Here is a 24,571-nt window from a genome sequence, read left to right on the forward strand (position 1 = left end):
GGAGGGTGCACTGTGATCTAAGGGATGGTGGGGGACTAATTTACTTCTGATTTGGGGGGGGTTCTTGACATCTACAGTCTATCTACATCTTACATATACAACTTGCCCTTTGAGAGCAACCATAATGCTGATGTGGCCCACGATGAAATGGAGAATGACACCCCTGCTCTAAAGGTAGCAGAGTCTCTGCAGCTTTTAGGCTACTTTCACAATGAGGCTCTTTGCAGGCGCTAAAGTGCTAAAAATAGCTCCTGCAAAGCACCCCGAAAGAGGCGCTCAATGCTCTCGGGGCTTTCGCACTGGAGCGGTGCGCTTGCAGGGTGGTCAAAAAAGTCCAGCAAGCCGCATCTTTGGAGCGATTTAGGAGCAGTGTATTTACCGCTCCTAAAGCGCCCCTTCCCAATGAAAACAATGGGGCAGCGCTCCAACCCGCCCGGGCAGTTTTAACCCTTTCTCGGCCGCTAGTGGGGGGTTAAAACTGCCCCGCCAGCACCGCAAAAATGACGGTAGAGCAGCGCTATATTTAGCGTTGCTGTACCGCCAGCGCCCGCATGCCTCAGTGTGAAAGTAGCCTTATCATTAGAACGCCAAGATTGTACCAATTACAAGAACCAGTCCCTCCCTTTCAGAATCAGTCTGGTGAAACAAAAAGTTGTTTTCTAGAGCAACAAAAAGGTAGGAAACTGCTACAAAGTTTGTTAAAATCCCAGAAATACACATCACCCACAGGGGATTTTTTTTTCTCAACAAAAGTAATGCTACTCTGAAGGGATTCCATTAGGCCTCATGCACACGGGCGTTATAAAAAATGAGCTGCAAAGCAACTACCAACGCCAGGAAAACGCGGCTGTAAAAACATGCTTTTAGTAGCTTTTTGCATTGGAGTTAATGCGCGTTTAGCCGCGCTAGCTTTTAGCATTGTTTCTCTGCCTCTATTCAAGATCAATGGTTTCTTATGGGAGCCCATTGATTTGAATAGAAGTCGCATCAGAAGTCCTATCATGGGGCTTGTGCGCTGAGGATCTTGAAGGGGAACCGCCTAGCCAAAATGAAGGAAAAAAAAAAAAAAACTGCCGTGGGGTCCCCCCCCCCCAAGTCGATATCAGACCCTTCGGTCTAGTATGGATTGTAAGGGGAACCCCCCCCATGCAAAAAAAAAAAATAGCGTGGGGGCTCCCCACCCCTCCCCAAAAAACCATACCAGACCCTTATACGAGCATGCAGCCCAGCAGGTCAGGAGGAGGGGCAAGCGAGCGCCGCAGCCCCAGGCCACATGCCCTCAAAATAGGGGGGTGGGTGCTTTGGGGAGGGGGGCCTCTTCCCGAAAACCCTGGGCAGTGGTTGTCGGGGTCTGATCGGAATCTGGAAGCCCACTTCCCGCCTGCCGTACGTCATATGACATCCTTGACTTTGAGCGGGTATATCTGAATGATGCCTGCAGTTACAGGCATCATTTGGATATCGGCTTTTTCAGCCGGCGATTCCCTACACCATACGAATGATCATAGCGGCTATTCTGCCGTTTGATTCTTATGGGCAGTGAGAGGGGATGCCCCCCTCCCACCGGTGCTTCTATCGACTCACCGCTTCCATCAGTGAGTCGGAGACAGGATCTGCCGGCCCCGGATGTTTACCATAGAGACTTCCGGTGGACCAGATGGTTGCCGGAGTCTCTATGATCGTTCGGAGGCCGCGATGTTATGATGTCACGCCCATCCTCTGCATTCAAATAAACTGTGCGGCCTCGGCAGGGAAGCCGAGATTGTTTTTTATTTTCTTTTTTATTTCAGACTTCCCAACCTAGGAGGCGAGATGTGGTGTCTTTATTAACCCTATATTTCACTGTAAAGAGGACCGATCATGCCATATTCCTATTACAAGGGATGTTTACATTCCTTGTAATAGGAATAAAAGTGATCAAAAAAATTTGAAAAAAAAAAAAAAAAAATTAAAGCGCCTGTGTCCCTGTGTGCTCGCACGCAGAAGCGAACGTATACGTAAGTCCCGCCCACATATGAAAAAGGTGTTCAAACCACACATGTGAACAAAGAAGGTAACCCCCTCGAATGGGACTTTGACAGACCACCAACTCAATAATGAATAAAATGTAATATTTTAATGATATTAAATAAAAAACATAAAATCTACATCTGATAAGAATGCACAATGTGTATCACATGGAAAACAGAACAAAACATGTACAAATAAACATCATCCAGTGTAAATGCCCGACACGTTTCCGGTATGCAGTGTTCAGATACCTTCATCAGGGACTGAGGGTTCGAAAAGTTTTTTTTTACATAAATATTGTTTCCAATGGAATGATTCCATGTACAGGCGGCACTAGAAATAATGAAGTCCGATCAAATATTGTATGGCTGTCAGACAGTAGGTATTGGACAGATTTTATAAGTGCACTATGTCTGCAATATCTGTAATCTATGCCAAAGTAATTCCCATCAAGTGTAAGTATACGGTATAGGGGACAGACAGTCACTGGAGCCTAGAATGTCAGCTGAATGACCAATGGATGAATATCAAAGTTTCCCTGGAGCAGTGTATCTGAGGTATTCCGGTCTGGCATGTGGCGTGCTGTCTCAGGCCGTGCTTGCACGCCACACGCCAGACCGGAATACCCTCAAGATACACTGCTCCAGGGAAACTTGGATATTCAACCATTGGTAATTCATCTGACATTCTAGGCTCCAGTGACTGTCTGTCCCCTAAACCGTATACTTACACTTGATGGGAATTACATTGGAATAGATTACAGGAAATATTACATACTGGAAAATCTTCATTAAACTGCAAAAAACACATCAGAGGGCGCAAGCACCTTGTGCATTACTTTTACGCTAAAGATAGTTCCAAATGGCATTGGCTGTAGATCTGGGGTCGTTGGCCTGCTTCTGAATAAATTTGGGGCCAATCACACGCCTCCTTGATAGTATGACATGATAGATAAATATCTACCGGTATTTCTCAGCATTAGGGATACCACTGATCTTGACCAAATCTCCAACTCCATTTGAAGCAATGCAGATCCAAACTCGTAAGGAACCTCCACCATGCTTCACTGTTGCCTGCAGACACTCATTGTACCGCTCTCCAGCCCTTCAGCAAACAAACTGCCTCCTACTAGAGCCAAATCTTACAATTTTGACTCATCAGTCCAGAGACCTGCTGCCATTTTTCTGCAGAGTTGAGTCACTTAGCCTTGTTTCCAAATCACAGGTATGGCTTTTTGGCCACAATTCTTCCATGAAGAGCACTTCTGGACAGACTTCTCTGGATAGTAGATGGGTGTACCTGGGTCCCACTGGATCCCGCCAGTTCTGTCCTGATGGCACTGCCGGATATCTTCCGATGTCAAAGTTGTAAGCATTATGTTTTTCTTCTTCTGCATTAAGTTTCCTTGGCCAACCACTGACCCTACAGTCCTAACTGTTGCCCTAACAATGGCGTCCTCAATGCTGGCCCCAAATTTATTCTGCAGCAGGACAACGGCCCCAATTATACAGCCAACATCGTTAAGTACTATCTTCAGCGTTATGAAGAACAAGGAGTCCTGGAAGTGATGGTTTGGCCCCCACAGAGCACTGATCTTAACAGAGTCGGTCTGGAATTACATGAATAGACAGAAGGATTTGAGGCAGCCTACATTCCACAGAACATCTGTGGTTTGTTCTCCAAGGTGTTAAACAACTTACCTGCCAAGTTCCTTCAAAAACTGTGCCAGTGTACCTAGAAGAACTGATGCCGTTTTGTAGGCAAGTAGTAGTCACAACAAATCTCGATTTGAATTAGATTTTTCTTCAGTTAATTCAATTTGCATTTTGCAAACCGATAAAAACAACTAAAAAGATACATTTTTTTAAATCATTCTGACAACTTTACAGGATTTCTTCACACTTGCCCAAAGCTTTTGCACAGTACTGTACATCCTCTCTTTTTTACCAGTGCAACTTTAGTGCCTTAAGCCTAAAGAATGTTTACCTTCTAGTGTGAGCTTCCCCCAGAAGTCATCAGCTCACCAATCATGAGCTGGAAAGCGCCGACATAAAAGGAAATCGTTGCTTGTACAATTCTGGGGACTAGTCCTTTTCCTTTTGCTTTCCTTTTTGGTCCCTCATTAAATCACTAAATCCTAAGACAATAGATCACTTGCTAATCATGCAAGAGCTTTTTAATGGAGCTCACGAGAGAAAAAAAAAAAAAGTACATAGCACAGGTGCTAAGCTATAATCAACCTTCTACATAGTAAAGGGTAAGCTGATCATACTTCATATGTAAAAGGAAACTCTCAGAGGATGGCTTCTGACCTCCAGGCTTCATTATGGTGACCCTACAAGATTCACTATCACAAGGAACATATGGTGCTGAACTGTTCAGATGCCTTTCTAAACACCGGGGTCTATGGGTCGAGAGGGAAGACATGTCCTTTAGTGAGTAAAAGGCCTCTCTACATTATCTGCAAATTGATTTATCTACATATTTAAGCTAAAAGTTGACAATTAAAAAAGCACCAGTATATACACAAACAAGGCAGACACCAAACAAGTGCATTGCCAAAATATGGTTCTTACAGGACAGTGAAACATGAACTTGCCATGCCCCATATGGCAAATGTGTAATATTAAACCTTTCCTCAACCACATCACATCTTTCTCATGCAGCTGTGCTTCAGCAAGTACCGTACGTGAAAATCAATAATGTTCTATTTAATTCTGTCAGTTACTTAGATACTGACATATAGCACACAACACAAAGATGTGATATCTATGCTTCAGGTACCAGTCAGTATAGAAAAAGGAGAGCTGCCATTCATACCCTGGAACAAGCATACACATTGGGGCTGCACATTCTTTACTGGCTGCATGCTTGTTCTAGGTCAGTGATTCACCAGTTAGTCAAGATCAGGCCCCATTACAATAAGTCAGCTGCTCCCATGTTTCTATCCTCATAGCCCCCCTTCACATTAAAGGGTCTGTGCTTGTAAACGTACGGCTATCATGTCCACTGAACTGCTATAGAACACATTCAGATTTTAAAATCTGTTCTTGTCGATTAAAATAAGAAATCACCTGTAAGTATAATCTGAATTGCTCTATTAAAGTGGTTGTAAAGGCTCAAGGTTTTTCATCTTCATGCATGAAGGTAAAAAAACCTTCTCTGAGCAGCAGCCCCCCAGCCCTCCCTAATGCTTACCCAAGCCCAATCTCAGTCTAGCGATATGCATGGGAGCCTCGGCTCTCCATGGACTCACTCCTCATTGGCTGAGGCTGCCGCAGGAGCCAATCACAGTCAGAGAGCCAATGAGGAGAGAGAGGGGGCGGGCCGAGACACAGCTGTGCGTGTGAATGGACACAGAGCAGCGGCTCAGGAGCGAGCCTGTCTGGGTGCCCCCCATAGCATTTTTTGCTTTTTTAAGTGGAACCTTTATTAATATAACTTTTCTCAGTTTTAAAACATCAGAAGCAATAATCTCATATTTTACACTTTATTGGAACCTACAATATCTGTTTCTGGCACCTATATACATATAATGGCACTTTATAAAATACATTATTTAGTTATGTTTTTATTTACTATACTATTACTATACTATATTATTAAACGTTTGTGGACACCTGGTCATCAAACCTATAAAAGTGTCTGACATCTCATTTTAAAACCATAGGCATCAATAGGGAATCATCCTATCACTTTTGCAGTTGTGAAATGCTTTCCATGCAGTTTTAAAATGTGCTATGTAGGAGCAAGAGGTTAGGACTCTGTGCAGGCCACTTAACCCTCCACATCAAAATTGTCAAACCATGTCTTTAAGAACTTGGAATTATGTACAGTCATGCTGGAATCTTCCCCTCAATCTGCTGCCAAAAGGCTGGAAGCACACAATTGTACAAGGCCCCTTTCACACTTGTGCGAATTTGCTGTGACTTTGACGTGACTTAAAGCAATGCCTGTGTAATCTTGAGGTCTATGGACCTCTAGTTGCATTAAAGTCGGACCAAAGTAGTGCAGGAACTACTTTTAAGTCATTGCGACTTGAAGTTGTATAGATATGAATGACACTCATTGGAAATCATGGGGTACAACGTGTCATGCGACTTTGCAGTCCCAAGTTGAAGGCCAAGTCGCACAAGTGTGAAAGGGGCCTAAAATGTCTCCAAATGCTATATCCTAAATAAAGCCCTTCATTAGAAACAACTGAACTAAATATTTTGGAAGGGAGTCCACATACTTGTGGCTATATACATGTATATTCAAAGGTAATGACGACCAGTTTAAGCTGCACCAGTGTAATCTCAATAAATCTGTCTAGGCAGTGGTGAAGCAGAAATGTGAAGGAAAAGATAAGACTGTCCATAATCATGTCTCAGATAAATTTTCCAAGTTTCAAACATTTAGAACACTTGTTAAATACCTTTAGTTTGTCAGCAAGATCTTTAATTTCATTTACTGCCCCATTGTATTTGTTGGCCAGTTCTCGCAGTTCGTCTTGTGTTCGTTCATTCATCTCCTTCAGATGGGTACATTCATCTTCTGTGTTACTCAAACTTCTCTGCAATTGTCACACAAAACATTATGTTCCTCAGTTATATTTTACTTACAGTTTACAATTTCTTTAAAATTTTGAACAAGGCAGGGTTTGCATCACAGAGGCCACTATTCACCAAGAGCCGGTGGGATTCAGACCCCATCCCATGGTCTACTGTGGCAATAATGCGTATGTCTCAAAGCTGTGCTGGACATACAGTATATAGAATAGGCAACTAAACCCTTACTCTTTAGGTTGAATGCCAAGCAAGCAGCTGAAATACTGTATGTATAAGGAATCCATCTTCCCTACTACTAAAGGATTTATAATTCTGTTCAGCTGGTCACCCCCACAGTAGCAGCAAAGCTTGGTCAAGAACAAAACCCCAGCCTCCTTGTCAGACAATGAAGGGGATGATGCACACTCATTGGGTCAGCCCTCTGTTCCTATCACCATGTTTTATAGTAAGTACACATCTAATGCAGCAGAGCCCAATTGATTCCTAGTGCCTGTGACCCCCATATTGTTGTCAAGATTACAGGAGGTGGATCACAAAATAAATTCAGGGGCTTACAGAATTTGCTTTTAACAATATGCTTAGAGTTTTTGTACTGCACATTTCTTAAATAGCCTCCTGGAAGTTGGCATTTCAAAGATACAAACAACCTATCACAGGGGATATTTTCAAAATGAAAATGCAATAAGCTGTTAAAGAGCTGTCACTAAGAAACAGAGAAAACATAGAAGATAAGAAAAGCCTAGAAGATGTGCTTATTTAATTTTACAATTAAAAGCGACCCAAAAGTGGAAAAACTCACATTAAGTCAGCTTCTCCCATTTATTAAATTTCAGCTACCACCCTGAAATACTCTCTTAGAACAGTTTCCCTACACATCTAGGCCACATTTTGCTGACACTTCCACTTCTTCATGGAAGCCGAGAGCACTTACCGCATGGTGCAGAGACACTTATTTAATGCTTGGTCAGAGGCAGCTAAACGCCAAATGCCTCAGCCAAACACACTATGCATGGCTGATGGGAAAGTATATCATTTAAACTGTGATTTTAAGTCTGAACATATACATGATACCATAACAGAAGCAAAATTAAGAAGGAGCTAGATTTGAAACTTACAAAACACCTAGCTTACCAGCATCAGATTAGACCAGCCTTTCATGGTCTTTTCAAAACAGAGGAACTCTTAAAAATAACTTTTTGGCCTCAGGAAAACCCAGCTAAAAATGACTATATATACACAAAACTCTTGACACATTAGTGTGATGGGCAGGGGGAAGAATGTTCCTTACAGGTGTGGTCAATGAGAAGAGCCACACCCCTAACGTCAAACCTATGACGAAAGGCGTAGGGATGGGCCTAATGTGAAGTCACCATGCATAGCGGCCACCGGCTGGAAGGAACTCTTCAACATTAGGACTGCTGCAGCCTTCGGGGATGGTGATGCCTGTTTATTTTTTCTAAAGATTTACTGCACTGTATATTTGTATTTTATATGTCCCCATGGATTGGAGGAAGTGGTGAAGTTGAAGCAGAGCCGTGAGTCAGAATGCTGTTCCATCAATTACTGCAGATCTGTTTGGAGTTTAACTCCTAAAGCACTATTGGCTTTTCAGTCATTTGAAAGCCAAAAAGTTCCAGCAAGCAGCCAATCTCACTTTCAACTTCACTGGACTTCTGGGGTGTTTTTCTTCCTATCTGGGGTTTGCTCTTTTGGATTAGTGGGCATTTTTTGCTTTTTGATCATTGGAAGCACTTTTTCCACATTTTTGGACTTTGTCTTATTTATTTTTTCTCAAGACTTAAGCAAGGACTCTTTTGAAAAGAGTTTGCATGTTTATTTTCACCATTAGTGTGTTTTTTTTTTTTTTTATAGCATTGCACTGTGTAAGAGTCTTAGAAGGCTTTGTATCTGTTAACCTGTGTCAGTAGCTGTCCTCTTCCCTTTTCATGCAAAAGAAATTTTAAATCTACTGCGGAATTTCATGTTTACATTGGGAAGAATAATCCCCTTACAGATAGCTAAAAAAAATAATATTGTCAGTGGGAACTTATCTGAGATGCAGAAATTGCTCAAGGAACCCCTAGCAACCTCTGGAGGAACCCTGGTTGAGAAACCCTGGGTTAGACCCATTTCTGATTAAACCTATTCTTCTAGCTCTGCCATAGGAAATAAATGCAGGAATGTTTTAAATCTACACTTCAGTCAAATATTTTGAATTTAAGCTCACAGAGAGCAGAGCATATCTGCTGAATGGCTCTAGCTTTCTTTCAGGTATATCTGTTAAGTTGGCTGCTCCATATGGTTACTTGTATCATTTTCTGAATTGTGAATTACTCTTCATAGTTCAAAGGGATAGTGTACCCATCATGTGTCATGTGACAAAGAGCAACTGTTCCGCCCAAAAGCACTGTGGTATGCTTGCTGAATCAAGCTTCACCTAGTTATAGCTGGTTACATATAACAGATTAAATTAAAGATAAACGAAGTAAGACTTTAGCACTGAAGCAATGTTTCCTAGATGGCATTTCACCAACTAATTTTACTGTCTGGAATTGATCTTTAAATGAGAACATAAAATAAAATGATTTAGTACTTCTAACAGAAGACATTTTGTCCATCCTTCCCTGTCCTCAATTGTGCCAATAAATGGTATATACTACAGTTTGGCAGGACTGCTTTAAAACACAGGCATCATTGTTATATCTATTTGCTCAGTGCATATTGGTTGAAAGGTGGATTAGTATTTGACATCATTGAACAGGGTTCAGTGCACTCTGCCATTTTTCTGAATGTAAAGTGCTGATACACTGTAACACGTTGACAGAGTTCTGATTAAAGTAAGCAATTACCTCCACTTCAGAAAGTTTCCGCACCACCTCGATCTTTTCTTGTAAAACCCGCCTCAAAGACTCTTTGGCTGTCGTCTCATAGTTGTGTTTGTCTTCTTGTAACGCTATCAACTCTTTACGAATGCCATCATCTGTCTGATTCTGTAAAAAGAAAAAAGTTTATTTCTGTATCATAGAAAATTTTTAGACAACATGGGACCTAAGTTCACAGAGGCCTATGCTTGAAATTTCTTAGCCTCAAACCAATGAAACGTGACCATACCACTGCAAACACTATATCCATAAAGACACTAGCTTTCAAAACAAATGGTCACTGCACACAAACTTTGTTAAGGTTTATTAGAAGCTGGTGTTCCCTCTGGGGAGCATATCACCTTAATTCCCTCAGGACAGAAATTATGGGACAGAAATTATGGGAAATCTATTTAATGGGGACACATACACAAACCAAATCACTGCTGTCTGAGGAAGAGGGAGCTGCTCCACAAAACGCATAGAGATTACACCATACACCCCTCACATTTTTGTAAATATTTTATTATATCTTTTCATGTGTCATTTGCTGTCCCCTCAAAATAACTCGCACAGCCATTAATGTCTAAACCGCTGGGAACAAAAGTGAGTACACCAAGTGAAAATGTCCAAATTGGACCCAATTAGCCATTTTCCCTCCCTAGTATCATGCGACTCGTTAGTGTTACAAGGTCTCAGGTGTGAATGGGGAGCAGGAGGAGTGCTAAAATTGGCATGATCGCTCTCACTCTCATATTGGTCACTGGAAGTTCAACATGGCACCTCATGGCAAAGAACTCTGAGTATCTGAAAAAAAGAATTGTTGCTCTACATAAAGATGGCCTAGGCTATAAGAAGATTGCCAGGACACGGAAACTGAGCTGCAGCACAGTGGCTTAACAGGACGGGTTCCACTCTGGACATGCATCGCCATGGTCGACCAAAGAAGTTGAGTGCACGTGCTCAGCGTCATATCCAGAGGTTGTCTTTGAGAAATAGACGTATGAGTGCTGCCAGCATTGCTGCAGAGGTTAAAGGGGTGGAGGGTCAGCCTGTCAGTGCTCAGACCATACGCTGCACACTGCATCAGCTTGGTCTGCATGGCTGTCATTCCAGAAGGAAGCCTCTTCTAAAGATGATGCACAAGAAAGCCCGCAAACAGTTTGCTGAAGACAAGAAGACTAGGGACATGGATGAGACCAAGATAAACACATTTGGTTCAGATGGTGTCAAGCGTGTGTCGCGGCAACCAGGTGAGGAGTACAAAGACAAATGCGTCTTTCCTGCGGTCAAGCATGGTGGTTGGAGTGTCATGGTCTGGGGCTGCATGAGTGCTGCCGGCACTGGGGAGCTACAGTTCATTGAGGAAACCATGAATGCCAACATGTACTGTGACATACTGAAGCAGAGCATGATCCCCTCCCTTCGAAGACTGGGCCGCAGGGCAGTATTCCAACAGGATAATGACCCCAAACACACCTCCAATATGATCGCTGCCATGCTAAAGAAGCTGAGGGTAAAGGTGATGGGCTGGCCAAGCATGTCTCCAGACCTAAACCCTATTGAGCATCTGTGGGGCATCCTCAAATGGAAGGTGGAGGAGTGCAAGATCTTTAACATCCACCAGCTCTGTCATGTCGGAGTGGAAGATGACTCCACTGGCAACCTGTTAAGCTCTGTGAAACTCCATGCCCAATAGGGTTAAGGCAGTGCTGGGAAATAATGGTGGCCACACAAAATCTTGACAGTTTGGGCACACTTTGGACACTTTCACTTAGGGATGTACTCACTTTTGATGCCAGCGGTTTAGACATTAATGGCTGTGTGTTGAGTTATTTTGAGGGGAAAGCAAATTTACACTGTTAATCAAGCTGTATACTCACTACTTTACATTGTAGCAAAGTGTCATTTCTTCAGTGTCACATGAAAAAATATAAAAAAATATTTACAAAAATGTGAGGGGTGTACTCACTTTTGTGAGATGCTATGCGTGTATATATATATATATATATATATATATATGCGTATATCAATGCAACAGCCTCACCATTGCCATCAATGCAACAGCCTCACCATTGCCATCAATGCAACAGCCTCACGATTGCCATCAATGCAGCCTGATTGATGTCCATCCACAGCCTAGAGGCGACAGGGAGGGGAGCGGGATGAGCGCTGACAGATTATACACAGTGAGAATTTCCTATGATATACAGAACAGTGGTCAAATGGCAGCCCAGGAGACAGGACTTCCAAATAACAGAGGCCGCCAAGTGAACAGGAGATTCTCACTGTATGTAATCTGACATCGCTCGTCCCGCCTCCCTCCCTGTCCCCTCCAAGGCAGCTAAAATTGAAGTATTGGCGTATAACATGCACACGCTATTTGCACCCGTTTTCAGGAGGTAACTCCTTTTCCAGTGGTCTTCCAGGACAGCCCTTGAGAGATGGAGTCCCTCCCATCGACCCAGGAAACACATTGCCAAAACAGTTCAAAAGGCGGTCCCTCAGGTCCCTGGCCAGTCATTTACCAAGAACTGAAGGATGGAACTGCAAAAACGTAACCATAACAGGTAATAACATTAGTACATTAACACAATCAAAAAAGGGTGGGATCGTGCTGTCCTGGAAGACCACTGGAAAAGGAGTTAAGTCTAACTCCAGTTTTCCCCAGTTGTCTTCCAGGACAGCCCTTGAGAGGATCCCCAAGTACTCACCAGATTAGGGGGGGGACCACGGCTTGGAGAACTTTTCTCCCAAAAGCCTGATCCTGACTGGACATTAAGTCTAGTCGATAATGCCTTGTAAAGGTGGAAAAGCTTGACCACGTGGCTGCTTTACATATTTGCTCTGGGGTGGCACCAGCTCTTTCTGCCCAGAATGCTGATAATGCCCTTGTGGAGTGGGCTTTAATACCCCCAGGAGGATCTGGCTATGGTGACTTTAGAAGCTTTTTGCCCCTTACGTTGTCCGGAAAAAAGAACAAAAAGTGAATCTGAGATTCTAAATGGATTGGTTATCCTAAGATACTCTAGGATACACCTCCTCACATCTAATAAATGAAAATGTTTTTCTTTCTCGTTTGAAGCCTTCTGACAGAAAGAAGGAAGGACAATGTCTTGTGACCTATGGAAATTAGATGCTACCTTTGGTAAGAACCCAGGGTCTGTTTTCTGTCTTCTAGAATTTGGAGGAAAGGCTCTCTGACAGAGAGCTTGGATTTCACTAACTCTGCGTGCTGAAGTGATTGCCACAAGTAGTACTGTCTTGAAAGTGACCAGTCTTAGAGAGGCCTCCGAGATAGGTTCGAAAGGTGACCCCAAAAATGCCTTTAGAACGACTGATAGATCCCAGGATGGGGCTATGTTAACCCTAACTGGTTTGGGTCTGGAGATCGCTTTACAGAACCTAGCAATGAAAGGATCTTCTTGCAACCTTTTCTCTAAGTATACACTTAAGGCCGCTATCTGGACCTTAATAGTACTAGGAGTTAGCCCTTTGTCTATCCCTCCTGGAGAAACTGTAAGATATTTGCTGTATCCATGTTTACCTCACCTCGGCTGTTCAACCAGCTGTTAAATTTCCTCCAGACCTTCCTGTAAATGGCTTGAGTGACAGGTTTTCTACTCTGTAGCAGAGTCTGAATCACTCTATCAGTTAGGCCCTTGCTCCTCAATATTTCCTCCGGAGTAACCACGCTGAGAGGTTCAGCATGGATACTTGTGGATGAAAGAGAGGTCCCTGAAACAGAAGGTCTGGTCTTGCAGGGAAAGCCTCAGAGGAGACTGGTCTGTCAACCGTAACAACGTTGTGAACCATGGTCTCTTGGGCCAAAACGGTGCCACTAAGATTAAACATATTTCCTCCACTAGAAACTTCGCTAAAACCCTCGGAATGAGGTGAAGCGGAGGAAACGCATACGCTAAGCTGAAGGTACATGGGGTCTGTAAGGCGTCTACTGCCCAGGGTTGATCTCCTGGGTATAGCGAGCAAAAATTTGGAACTTTTGCATTCTCCTTGTTTGCAAACAGGTCCACTACTGGTTTTCCCCAGTAAGCTGCTATGTAGTTGAACACTTCCGGGTGTAGAGACCCTTCCTGATTCGACACTTGTTGTCGACTCAAGAAATCTGCAGTGTTGTTCAGATCCCCTTTCAGGTGTATTGCAGAGATGGATGCTAGATTGGATTCTGCCCATTGAAATATGCGACTGGCCACCAACATTAGTCGATGACTTCTGGTGCCTCCTTGCTTGTTTATATAAGCTACAGCCGTAATATTTTGTCTGAGCGGACCTGTAGATGATGACCTTGCATTGTATTCTGAAAGAATAGCAGAGCCCTGAGGACAACTGTTAGCTCCTTCCAATTGGACGAGAGAAGCTTCTCCTCTGACATCCACCTGCCCTGTGCCCAGTCTGAGCTGAGGTGGGCTCCCCAGCCCCAGCTGCTCGCATCCGTAGTTAGTATGGATGTGACAGGAGAGATCCAGAGAACCCCTTTGTTTAAATTCTCTGTCTCCTTCCACCACCAGAGGGAACGCTTTATTCTGGTGGGTATTGAAAGCTCTTCTTCCAGATCCCTGTCTTTTAATTGTTCCAACAGAAACCTCTGAAGGTCTCTTTGGTGGAACCTGGCCCATTGTACAGCTGGAACGGCTGCTGTCATAAGTCCTAAGACCGACATCGCCTCCCTCACTGTACATTTGGCGCTGCTTTGAAGAAAAGACATTCTCTGCCGCAGATTCAATATCTTTTCTTCCGGCAGGACTATTCTCTGCTCTACTGACAGGATCTTGTACCCTAAGTACAGAATTTTCTGTGTTGGGGTACTCTTGGAGTTTTCCAGACTGATTATCCACCCCAACCGACTCAGGCTGAGCTGTGTCAACTCTAGGTCCCGACGAAGTTGTTTCTCCGAATGGGCCATGAGAAGTTAGTCGTCTAGATATGGAATAATCGAGACTGACTGTAGTCTTAACGGAACTAATGCCTCCCCGAGAACCTTGGTAAAGATTCCCGGGGAGGACGACAGTCCGAAGGGAAGTGCTCTGCACTGGAAATGATAAATTTTGGTGTCTATCTGGATCGTCATCTGAAAAATTTTCTGGCATTCCTTCCTTATTGGGATATGCAGATAGGCGTCCCTTAAATCCAGGGTAGCCATGAACACCTCTTTTGGAGAAGATTCCTTATCGAGTAAATGGACTCCATCCGGAATTTTTTGTATCTGATGGAGCGGTTCAGAGGTTGGAGGTTCATGATTAGTCTGAACTTTCCCGACGGCTTTTTTACCACAAAGATGTGCGAGTAATAACCGTCCCCCTGTTCCTGAATAGGTCCTGGTGTCAATACCTCTTGATCCACCATTTCCCCTATTAACAGAGGTAAGGTCTTGGCCTTTTCTGAGTGTCTTGGAAGCTTTGTCACAAGAAACTTTGAGGGTGGATCGCTGTGAAATTCCAGCGCATACCCTCTTTTTATAATGTTTAAGACAAACTCGTTTGAGGTTATCTTTTCCCACTGTGGGAGAAAATTCACTAACCTTCCTCCCACCGGAACCCTGATGTCACTGGGGTTTAGGGTTTGAATTGGGGCGGATAAAAAGTATGCCCCCTTTCCCTTTCCGTCCTGTCCAGTGCTTTTTGGGTTTGAACTCCTTCTCTGACTTGGAGGGTTTCTTTGAGGGACGAAAACATTTTCTTTGAAAATTTTTCTTTTTAATGGGAAAGGTTTTCTTTTTATCCGCCGTTCTTTCCAAGGCGGTATCTAGTTCAGGCCCGAAGACTAAGTCTCCTGTAAAGGGGACACGTCACAGGCGTGTTTTAGACGCCGTGTCTCCCCCCCAAAGTTTTCATCCATACTGACCTCCTGGCTGCCACAGAAAGCGCCGCAGTTTTAGCCGTAAATTTTATGGCATCAGTGGAAGCGTCAGAGATGAAACTTGTCGCCTTTAAAAGCATAGGGAAGGTTTTCAAGAGCTCCCCCCTAGGCGTGCCTGCCTTTAGGTGTTCTTCTAGTTGGCATAACCAGAACTCCAGATTCCTGGCAACACAAGAAGTGGCTAGAGCTGGTTTTAAGCCTGCCATAGAAGCATCCCAGGCCCTCTTTAAGACTATGTCTGTTTTCCTGTCCAATGGGTCCTTTAAATTACCCATATCCTCAAAAGCAAGGTCAGACTGTTTTGAGACTTTGGACAGAGGGGCGTCTAGTTTAGGATTTTTATTCCAGACCACCTCTGGGCTCTCATCAAAGGGGAATCTGTTTTAAAGGGAATTTGGAAAGAAGACTTTTTTATCTGGCTCAGCCCACTCCTTGCGGACAAGGTCAGAAAGCACTTTGTGTATAGGGAATACCTTAGCTTTCTTTTTCCCCAGAGCGTCATACATTTTATCATGTCTGGTCAATTGAGTTTCTTCCTCATCAATTTCCAGCGTATCATAAATAGCGCTCAACAGCTCATCTACTTCCTCAAGAGACAGCTTGTATTTTGCTGCTTTGTTAGCTACAACCTGATCCTCCTCCTGATCAGAGTCTGCGTCAGAGGATTCAGGGCTAACCAACACGGGGCTATGCTCCCTGGCTGTACGGGGCTCCCCAGAACTGGGTGCTGTAAGGCATGGTGAGGAGGGAATCGCAGCTGCTTTACTGGTGGAAGCAGACGTGCTTACATCTGCGATTAACTCGCGGAGAGATTTAAAGCTTGATTCCATCTCATCCTTAAAGGAGCCAAGTAATTTCGCCAAGGGAGAGTCTCTGTTTTAAGTAAGCCTGCAATACGCTGCTTGCATAAGGCTTTGTTAGAGCCTGAGGACAACTTATTTCCACAATTAGGGCACTTTTTGCAGCCTGACTTGTCTTCCCTTGGGGCCTCCTTAGCCTGAAATAAAGAATAAACGATCTTTAGCATCAAAATTCCTCTAACCTTCACTAGAAAACACCCGTGCTGCCACTGCTACATAAACCCGGGACTGTGAGATAACCACCACCATGGGGTACTACCAATCCCAGCCTTACAACAAAACCCAGAAATAAACACAGTAAGGGCTTGCCCAGCAGCCTACCTTTGTTTGGCTGGTGCCTGCATCCACCGGAGTGTCCTGGGGATTAGCCTCCATGGTCCCCCTCTCGAGCTCCGGATCCCGCCACTAGTCCGGTATGGCTGGACGCTGGTCAGGATTTGTAGGCCCAGCGTGGGCTTTTCCCTTCCTCTTTGTGCCTCCAGAGACCTGGAACTGGAAGTCTCGGCACACAGCGATGACACGGTTCTGCCGGAAATGACGCTCGGCGTCTCCGACCCCCACCGCCATTACAGCACGGAGCTGAGATGGAAGAAACCATCTACACCGCTCCTGGGGGGGAACATGCATCAACCTGCCACTGGCCACCTCGGCACTGTAAAGAGGGGGGTAACGGGTCTGCTCCTGCCAGCCGGACGGTACCCGAGCCCAGAAAAATGAGGTAGGACTAATCTGGAGACCGCTGGATAGGACCCGGTCCCCCTGTGCGGCTCCACTCCCCTCAGGCAGCCCCTGAGAGATAGAGTCCTTCTGACCTGGTTCCTGGCAACATTTTCCTCCGAAGGAGGAAACACAAATGACTGGCCAGGGACCTGAGGGACCGCCTTTTGAACTGTTTTGGCAATGTGTTTCCTGGGTCGATGGGAGGGACTCCATCTCTCAAGGGCTGTCCTGGAAGACAACTGGGGAAAAAGTGGGTGTTATACGCCAATAAATACAGTATATATACACACACAAAATGTCGAATTTGTTTGATTTTAATGTAATATGAAATACAATTTATATGGTTTAACCTTCCTAGCGGTAATCCTGAGTGTGTCACACTCGGGATTGCATCGCAGTATCCTGGTACAAGTTACTTACCTTGTCCACAGGATCCTGCGATGTCCCCCAACTGTGTCCTCCGCCCGATTCATCAATGTTCCAGGCTCCTGCGAGCGTCGCATTGGGACAGAGCCCGGTGGCAAATTAAAAAAAGTACACAAAATATAACAGACAATACACTGTAATCTGTAAGATTACATTACTATATCAAATCATTTCACCTCCCTGTTGTCCCTAGTGCTTTGTCCAGTGCCCTGCCTGCACTTTTATATATGCCATTCTTTCTGCCTGGAAACTTGAGACTGTCCATGGCATCCAAAAAGCGTCCATCTACGTCAAAAGCGGTTTTAGACCAGCTTGAAAACAGCGATAGTGAATTAGAATCACTTGCAAAATTGAGCGATAAGTGATTCGTGGTGAAATTTGTCATCAGACACTGAAAGTGACGACAGCGACGATTCTGCGACTGAGCAAATTTTTGTGTTTTTGCTTTGATTACATTATTGAATAAAATTATTATATTCTTTTTTTATAATTATTTATAGTTATTATAACTTATGATTTCGTGGTTCAAACTTTATCATACCAGGGATCGTCTACTAGACAAGTTTGGACAGATTTAAGTAAGTTATTCATAAGAATTGCAGGCCCGCAATATAAAATGCCAAATTTCCATGCAAAACAATGTACCGATTTGAGATTCAAAAATCAGACATAATCATACCGCCAGGGAGGTTAACATACTGTTTATTTTATTTGGCATCCTCACCAAAAGTCCCATGGGCAACTTATACTTCAGTAAAATGAGGAAGGGTTAGAACATTTTCCATGTTATCATTAGTGTCCACGTCTTCCCATTCCAGTGACAGCTGCTTCAATAAATTCTCAGATTGTAAGCTCCACGGGCAGGGCTCTCCTAATTCTTTTGTATTGAACTGTATTTTAACTGTACTGTCTGGCTTTACACTGTAAAGTGTTGCGCAAACTGTTAGCGTTACATAAATCCTGTTTTATAATAATAGCCCTGCTCTCACAGGAACAAGGGTTCTGGATGAAGTTGTGCTTTAACAGATAAACAGTAAAGCAGAGTTTGTAGAGGTAGGCAAAACAAGTTACATGGTGTTGGGACTTCTTCAGTTTTGCAGGCACACAGACCAGTTTACTGTGCAGCATTCAAAGTCAATGCAGTCAAATACAGGGAAGCTTTGTCATTAGGTGAGAATTTCAACTGGGAACAGGTATGGATGTGAGAGGTCTGTACTCTAAACTACTGGAGTCCTTTATTCCAAATGCATATAAAATATAAATCTATAAATATTCTTTGTAAAGTCAGTAGTACATCAGACCTATATAAAAACACACCTGTCTGTTTAGCAAACAACTTGCCCTTACTTGTTTATAAGTGCATACTTTAATGTTGAATTAAAACCTGTTTGTATAATGGCACACACAAGTGTAAAGTATTCCACCACCATGAACTATAACCGGGGTTCTTACCAGACTCACCAATGAATGGTCCAATATATCCCCATACGCTTCCAGAGTGTTGAATTATCACTGCTATTGGTACCGGTATTCAAATAGAACAGCCATAACAAAATCACAGGGATTGATTTTATTTTATATAGATCACACAGCAATTCACAATACTAGCTACAACTAGATTTTTGCTATTGCATTTATGCAATGAAAGCATGAAATCAATGTACAGTTACTGACATTGTTACTAGCATGTCATCTCACACATTAAGCCAACTAAAGAACTGCTTACTTTTGAATAGGCCTGGAGCTGGTTCCCCATGACCTCCAATCGCGATAGAAGCCGGTCCTCATCTATTAAAGCCTTGATGTTATAAATAAATAAATAAAATCATATGCATATGGTAAACATGAAATGGTTCTATACAATGAAAACATTTACCTTAGAGAACCATACAATATTTTGAACATTTTGCTTCTGTATTCCCTTTCACAGCCCTGCCTGTCTGCAATCTATGTGTGTTTGTGCTGACATTACATTAATATCCCTTCTTGCAGGCCACCAGCTAACACTTTGCACAGCTGCTGACTCTCAATCCTGGCAGTCTTGGACAGCTTAGATCCCCAGTGAAGATCAGGAATCAGAGTAGTTTACAATCACCTGAATTCTAGGTCAGCCATGAAATAGTGATCACATGCAGCCTGGAAGCTTAACTTAAAGTGGAGTTCCACCCACTTTTACAACTCTTCAGCATCCCTCATTAAACTGTGCACTGTAAACGAATTGGATATTTTTAATTTTTTTTTCTCAGCACCTACTGTATATCTGCTGTATTTATTTTTCACTTCCTCCTCCCTGGCCATGGCCCATCGCATCATTTCCTGTTTGCAATGCCTTCTGGGAAGGGGCGGCAACTTCCTCTGACACTGCCGTTGCTATGGAAACCTGACCTGAAACCTATTACACTGCTTGTGCTGCACTAAGCATGTGCGAGATCTGCAAGGATGAGATGCAGGAAGAAATACAGTCTGGCTTCAGATGCCCACGGCCTGCTGTAAGTTTATAAAATAACAAACTACTGCTATAAACTAACAAAACAGACCTTAGTTTACAGACTAACTTTACTAGAATACATTAAGCTTGTGTATTATAGGGGTATTTTTATTAAAAAAGTATAATTTTGGTTGGAACACCACTTTAACAAAAAACAAAAAATTTCACAGAAGGCTTACAGCTGGCCATAGAGACCAAAATTCACCCGGTTCAGTAAGAATCAATCTATGCGTTGACAGGCTGGTTGTACTGAAGTCAATCGACCGATTTCAGTACAACCAGCCAGTTGGGTGCTTTTGTGTTTGATCACTGTAACCGTCTATAGCCTCAAGTAATGATCATTGTATTATGATAGCAGCAAAACTCTCCCTCTGAGCTACTGTATGCCGACAGCCGGGATTCCCCCATCAACACTGACTGTGTTGATGGGGGAATCAAGCAATCCTTCAAACCATGATCTGCCTTAATTTTAACCATAACTGTAATTGTCTGGAATTAAATATGAAAAAGGGGGGTTTACTAATGTACCAAAAAAATTAGGAAATTCGTCAAAATCGTTGTCTACTAAATAGGCAGTATAAAAATAAATATGCAGATACTGCTAAAGCTGGCCTAAGCAACTAGGCATTATGAGCTTTGGTCAAGGGAGAATAAACAAAATAAACAAAAACCCTCCCCTTTAAAGAAAATTTCAGCTAATAACTAACATAACATATTCTGAAAGACAATAAAGGCTGTTAGAGACTTGTCCCTGAAAATATCCTCAGTTTTGGACAACCTTCAAAAAGAAAAAAAAAAAAAAGACAGAAAAATTTATGTCCATAAAGCATTGAAGTAGAATTCTCCTCACTGTCAATACAGATATAAAGCCATCATAGTTTGGACCAGTTGGAGCTACTGACAGCTCTTTTTCACCAAGACAATGGACAAGGAGTTACAACAATATATGGAAAATTGAGGGCTTTCACTTTGATACCTGCCAACTAGTATCGGAAGCTTCCTGTGTATTGGCTAGTAGCCTCTGAAGAGTGGCCAACTTCTGTTCCAACATCTGTTCCCGATGTAAGGCCTCCTACGGAAAGTACACAGACACATGTCAACAGCATCTTTATCATTTGCAGCTTTACTATTGTTTAAAATTAAAGTAAAAGTCACTGAAACTGATGTGAAAGTAAAAAGTAACAAAACAAATGGGTCTGCAGTATATGTAATAACAAATTTGTCAATTGTTAATGTGCAACTCCAGGAAAAAGGCTAAAAACAAATATGTATGGGGTTTGTATTTGCCAAATTTGTATTTCTGCCCATCCAGTTTTGAGATTTAAACAGAACTGGTGCACAGCCATAGTTCTCTGCTGCAAATTAAGTAACACTTAAGGAATTAACAGGCCCGTCAATGGATAGTGAGAGGAAGAGCAGCAGGCTGATTAGCTCAACTGTCACTGTTCACTCTCCCCCTGCCAGCATGGGCCTTGGTCATATACAAACACTGCTGTACAACTTTGACTCCTTGTATTGCTTCTCTCCCTCTCCCATCCTAAGCTCTGCTGTATAGAGGATTTCAAGAAGTTAACAGGAAAATTCAGGCAATTGCACTAATACATACACACACTCACAAAAGTGAGTACACCCCTCACATTTTTGTAAATATTGTATAACAGTGTAAATTTGCTGTCCCCTCAAAATAACACAAAACACAGCCATTAACCACTTCAGCCCCGGAAGATTTTACCCCCTTAATGACCAGAGCATTTTTTGCGATTCGGCACTGCGTCGCTTTAACTGAAAATTGAGCAGTTATGCAATGTTGTACCCAAACAAAATTTAAATCCTTTTTTCCCCATAAGTACAGCTTTCTTTTGGTGGTATTTGATCACCTCTGCGGTTTTTATTTTTTGCGCTATAAACAAAAAAAAAAAAAAAAAAGACTGACCGTTTTGAAAAAAAAAAAAAAAAAAAAAAAAAAAAAGGAACATGTTTTTACTTTTTGCTATAATAAACATCCCCGAAAAATATTTTAAAAAAATAAATTTCTGAGTATAGGCCGATACGTATTCTTACATCAATACACTTGTATTCTACAGATCTTTGGTGTAAAAAAAAAAAAAAAAATTGCAATAAGTGTATATTACAAAATAGGGGATAGATTTATGGCATTTTTATTATATATTAGTAATGGCGGTGATCTGCGATTTTTATCAGGGCTGCGACATTGTGGCGGACAGATCGGACACTTCTGACACTATTTTGGGACCATTGACATTTACAGTGGGAACGGAAAGTATTCAGACCCCCTTAAATTTTTCACTCTTTGTTATATTGCAGCCATTTGCTAAAATCATTTAAGTTCATTTTTTTCCTCATTAATGTACACACAGCACCCCATATTGACAGAAAAAACACAGAATTGTTGACTTTTTGCAGATTTATTAAAAAAGAAAAACTGAAATATCACATGGTCCTAAGTATTCAGACCCTTTGCTCAGTATTTAGTAGAAGCACCCTTTTGATCTAATACAGCCATGAGTCTTTTTGGGAAAGATGCAACAAGTTTTTCACACCTGGATTTGGGGATCCTCTGCCATTCCTCCTTGCAGATCCTCTCCAGTTCTGTCAGGTAGGATGGTAAATGTTGGTGGACAGCCATTTTTAGGTCTCTCCGGAGATTCTCAATTGGGTTTAAGTCAGGGCTCTGGCTGAGCCATTCAAGAACAGTCACAGAGTTGTTGTAAAGCCACTCCATTATTTTAGCTGTGTGCTTAGGGTCATTGTCTTGTTGGAAGGTAAACCTTCGGCCCAGTCTCAGGTCCTGAGCACTCTGGAGAAGGTTTTTGTCCAGGATATCCCTGTACTTGGCCACATTCATCTTTCCCTTGATTGCAACCAGTCGTCCTGTCCCTGCAGCTAAAAAACACCCCCACAGATGATACTGCCACCACCATGCTTCACTGTTGGGACTGTATTGGACAGGTAATGAACAGTGCCTGGTTTTCTCCACATATACCGCTTAGAATTAAAGTCAAGAAGTTTTATCTTGGTCTCATCAGACCAAAGAATCTTATTTCTCACCATCTTGGAGTCCTTCAGGTGTTTTTTTTTTTATTTTAGCAAACTCCATGCGGGCTTTCATGTGTCTTGCACTGAGGAGAGGCTTCCGTCAGGCCACTCTGCCATAAAACCCCGACTGGTGGAGGGCTGCAGTGATGGTTGACTTTCTACAACTTTCTCCTATCTCCTGACTGCATCTCTGGAGCTCAGGCACAGTGATCTTTGGGTTCTTCTTTACCTCTCTCACCAAGGCTCTTCTCCCCCGATAGCTCAGTTTGGTCGGACGGCCAGCTCTAGGAAGGGTTCTGGTCGTCCCAAACGTCTTCCATTTAAGGATTATGGAGGCCACTGTGCTCTTAGGAACCTTATGTGCAGCAGAGATTTTTTTGTAACCTTGGCCAGATATGTGCCTTGCCACAATTCTGTCTATGAGCTCTTCAGGCAGTTCCTTTGACCTCATGATTCTCATTTGCTCTGACATGCACTGTGAGCTGTAAGGTCTTATATAGACAGGTGTGTGGCTTTCCTAATCAAGTCCAATCAGTATAATCAAACACAGCTGGACTCAAATGAAGGTGTAGAACCATATCAAGGATGATAAGAAATAGACAGCACCCGAGTTAAATATATGAGTGTCACAGCAAAGGGTCTGAATACTTAGGACCATGTGATATTTCAGTTTTTCTTTAATAAATCTGCAAAAATGTCAACAATTCTGTGTTTTTCTGTCAATATGGGGTGCTGTGTGTACATTAATGAGGAAAAAAATTAACTTAAATGATTTTTGCAAATGGCTGCAATATAACAGTGTGAAAAATTTAAGGGGGTCTGAATACTTTCCATCCCCACTGTATACAGCGATCAGAGCTAAAAATAGCCACTGATTACTGTGTAAATGTCACTGGCAGGGAAGGGGTTAAACACTAGGGGGCGATCAAGGGGTTAAAGGTGTTCCCTCAGCGTGTTCTAACTGTAGGGGATGGGCTACCCAGGACATGACAGAGATCACTGCTCCCGATGACAGGGAGCAGTAAATCCCGGTCATGTCACTATGCATAACAGGGAAATGCCTTGTTTACATAGGCATTTCCCCATTTTGCCTCTCCTCGTCGCATTCGCGGGCCACCGGCGGACATCAAGTCTGCGGGACCCGTAGGCACTCTCACACGGCAGGTGCCGCGCGTGCTAGTCTGGGATTACGAAGAGACGTACAGCTACGTCCTTTTGCGCACCCATGCCATTTTGCCGACGTGCATTGGCATGCGGTGGTCGGGAAGCGGTTAATGTCTAAACCGCTGGCAGCAAAAGTGAGAACACCCCCAAGTGAAAATTGGGCCCAATTAGCCCTTTTCCCTCCCCGGAGTAATGCGACTCGTTAGTGTTACAAGGTCTCAGCTTTCATTTGTCCTTTTTACTGCTGTACTAATGCTTGTTGGAAATTTAAAGAACAGAACAAAGGTGATTACCTGTAGATACTGAGAAAGTTGGAACAGTTCCTGAGAGTACATACTGGGAGTGTGAGCAGCAACCTGCATGGAGAAACAAAAAAAAACCTAAATTAAAAAACTTCAGCACTATGATGAAGGTTTTAAAGTTTCAAACATCAGCTTTTTTTTATTAATTACATGCAAAGGACTTGGTGGAGAATGTCCAAGTAGAATTTGAGGTTTTATACCAAAGTAAAATTTGAACTTTAAAATAGTTTTGGGGTCAAGCTGGCTCAAGCAAACT

General features: G+C 42.9%; 1 protein-coding gene across 12 annotated transcripts in view; it reads right to left on the minus strand.

Annotated features, from left to right (window-relative positions):
- SLMAP (sarcolemma associated protein) overlaps positions 1–24,571 on the minus strand; it is a 236,753-nt gene that overhangs the window by 75,892 nt on the left and 136,290 nt on the right. For all 12 annotated transcript variants that reach the window (XM_073592240.1, XM_073592238.1, XM_073592236.1 and 9 more), the window contains 5 exons: positions 24,307–24,369; positions 20,769–20,864; positions 19,031–19,102; positions 9,410–9,550; positions 6,428–6,565 (listed from right to left, as the gene is read on the minus strand). In XM_073592240.1, the coding sequence (XP_073448341.1) occupies positions 6,428–6,565; positions 9,410–9,550; positions 19,031–19,102; positions 20,769–20,864; positions 24,307–24,369 (510 nt within the window). The remainder of the gene's footprint in view (positions 1–6,427; positions 6,566–9,409; positions 9,551–19,030; positions 19,103–20,768; positions 20,865–24,306; positions 24,370–24,571) is intronic.

The sequence above is a fragment of the Aquarana catesbeiana genome, linkage group LG07 (genome assembly GCF_042186555.1).
Source record: "Aquarana catesbeiana isolate 2022-GZ linkage group LG07, ASM4218655v1, whole genome shotgun sequence".
Classification (NCBI taxonomy): domain Eukaryota; kingdom Metazoa; phylum Chordata; class Amphibia; order Anura; family Ranidae; genus Aquarana; species Aquarana catesbeiana.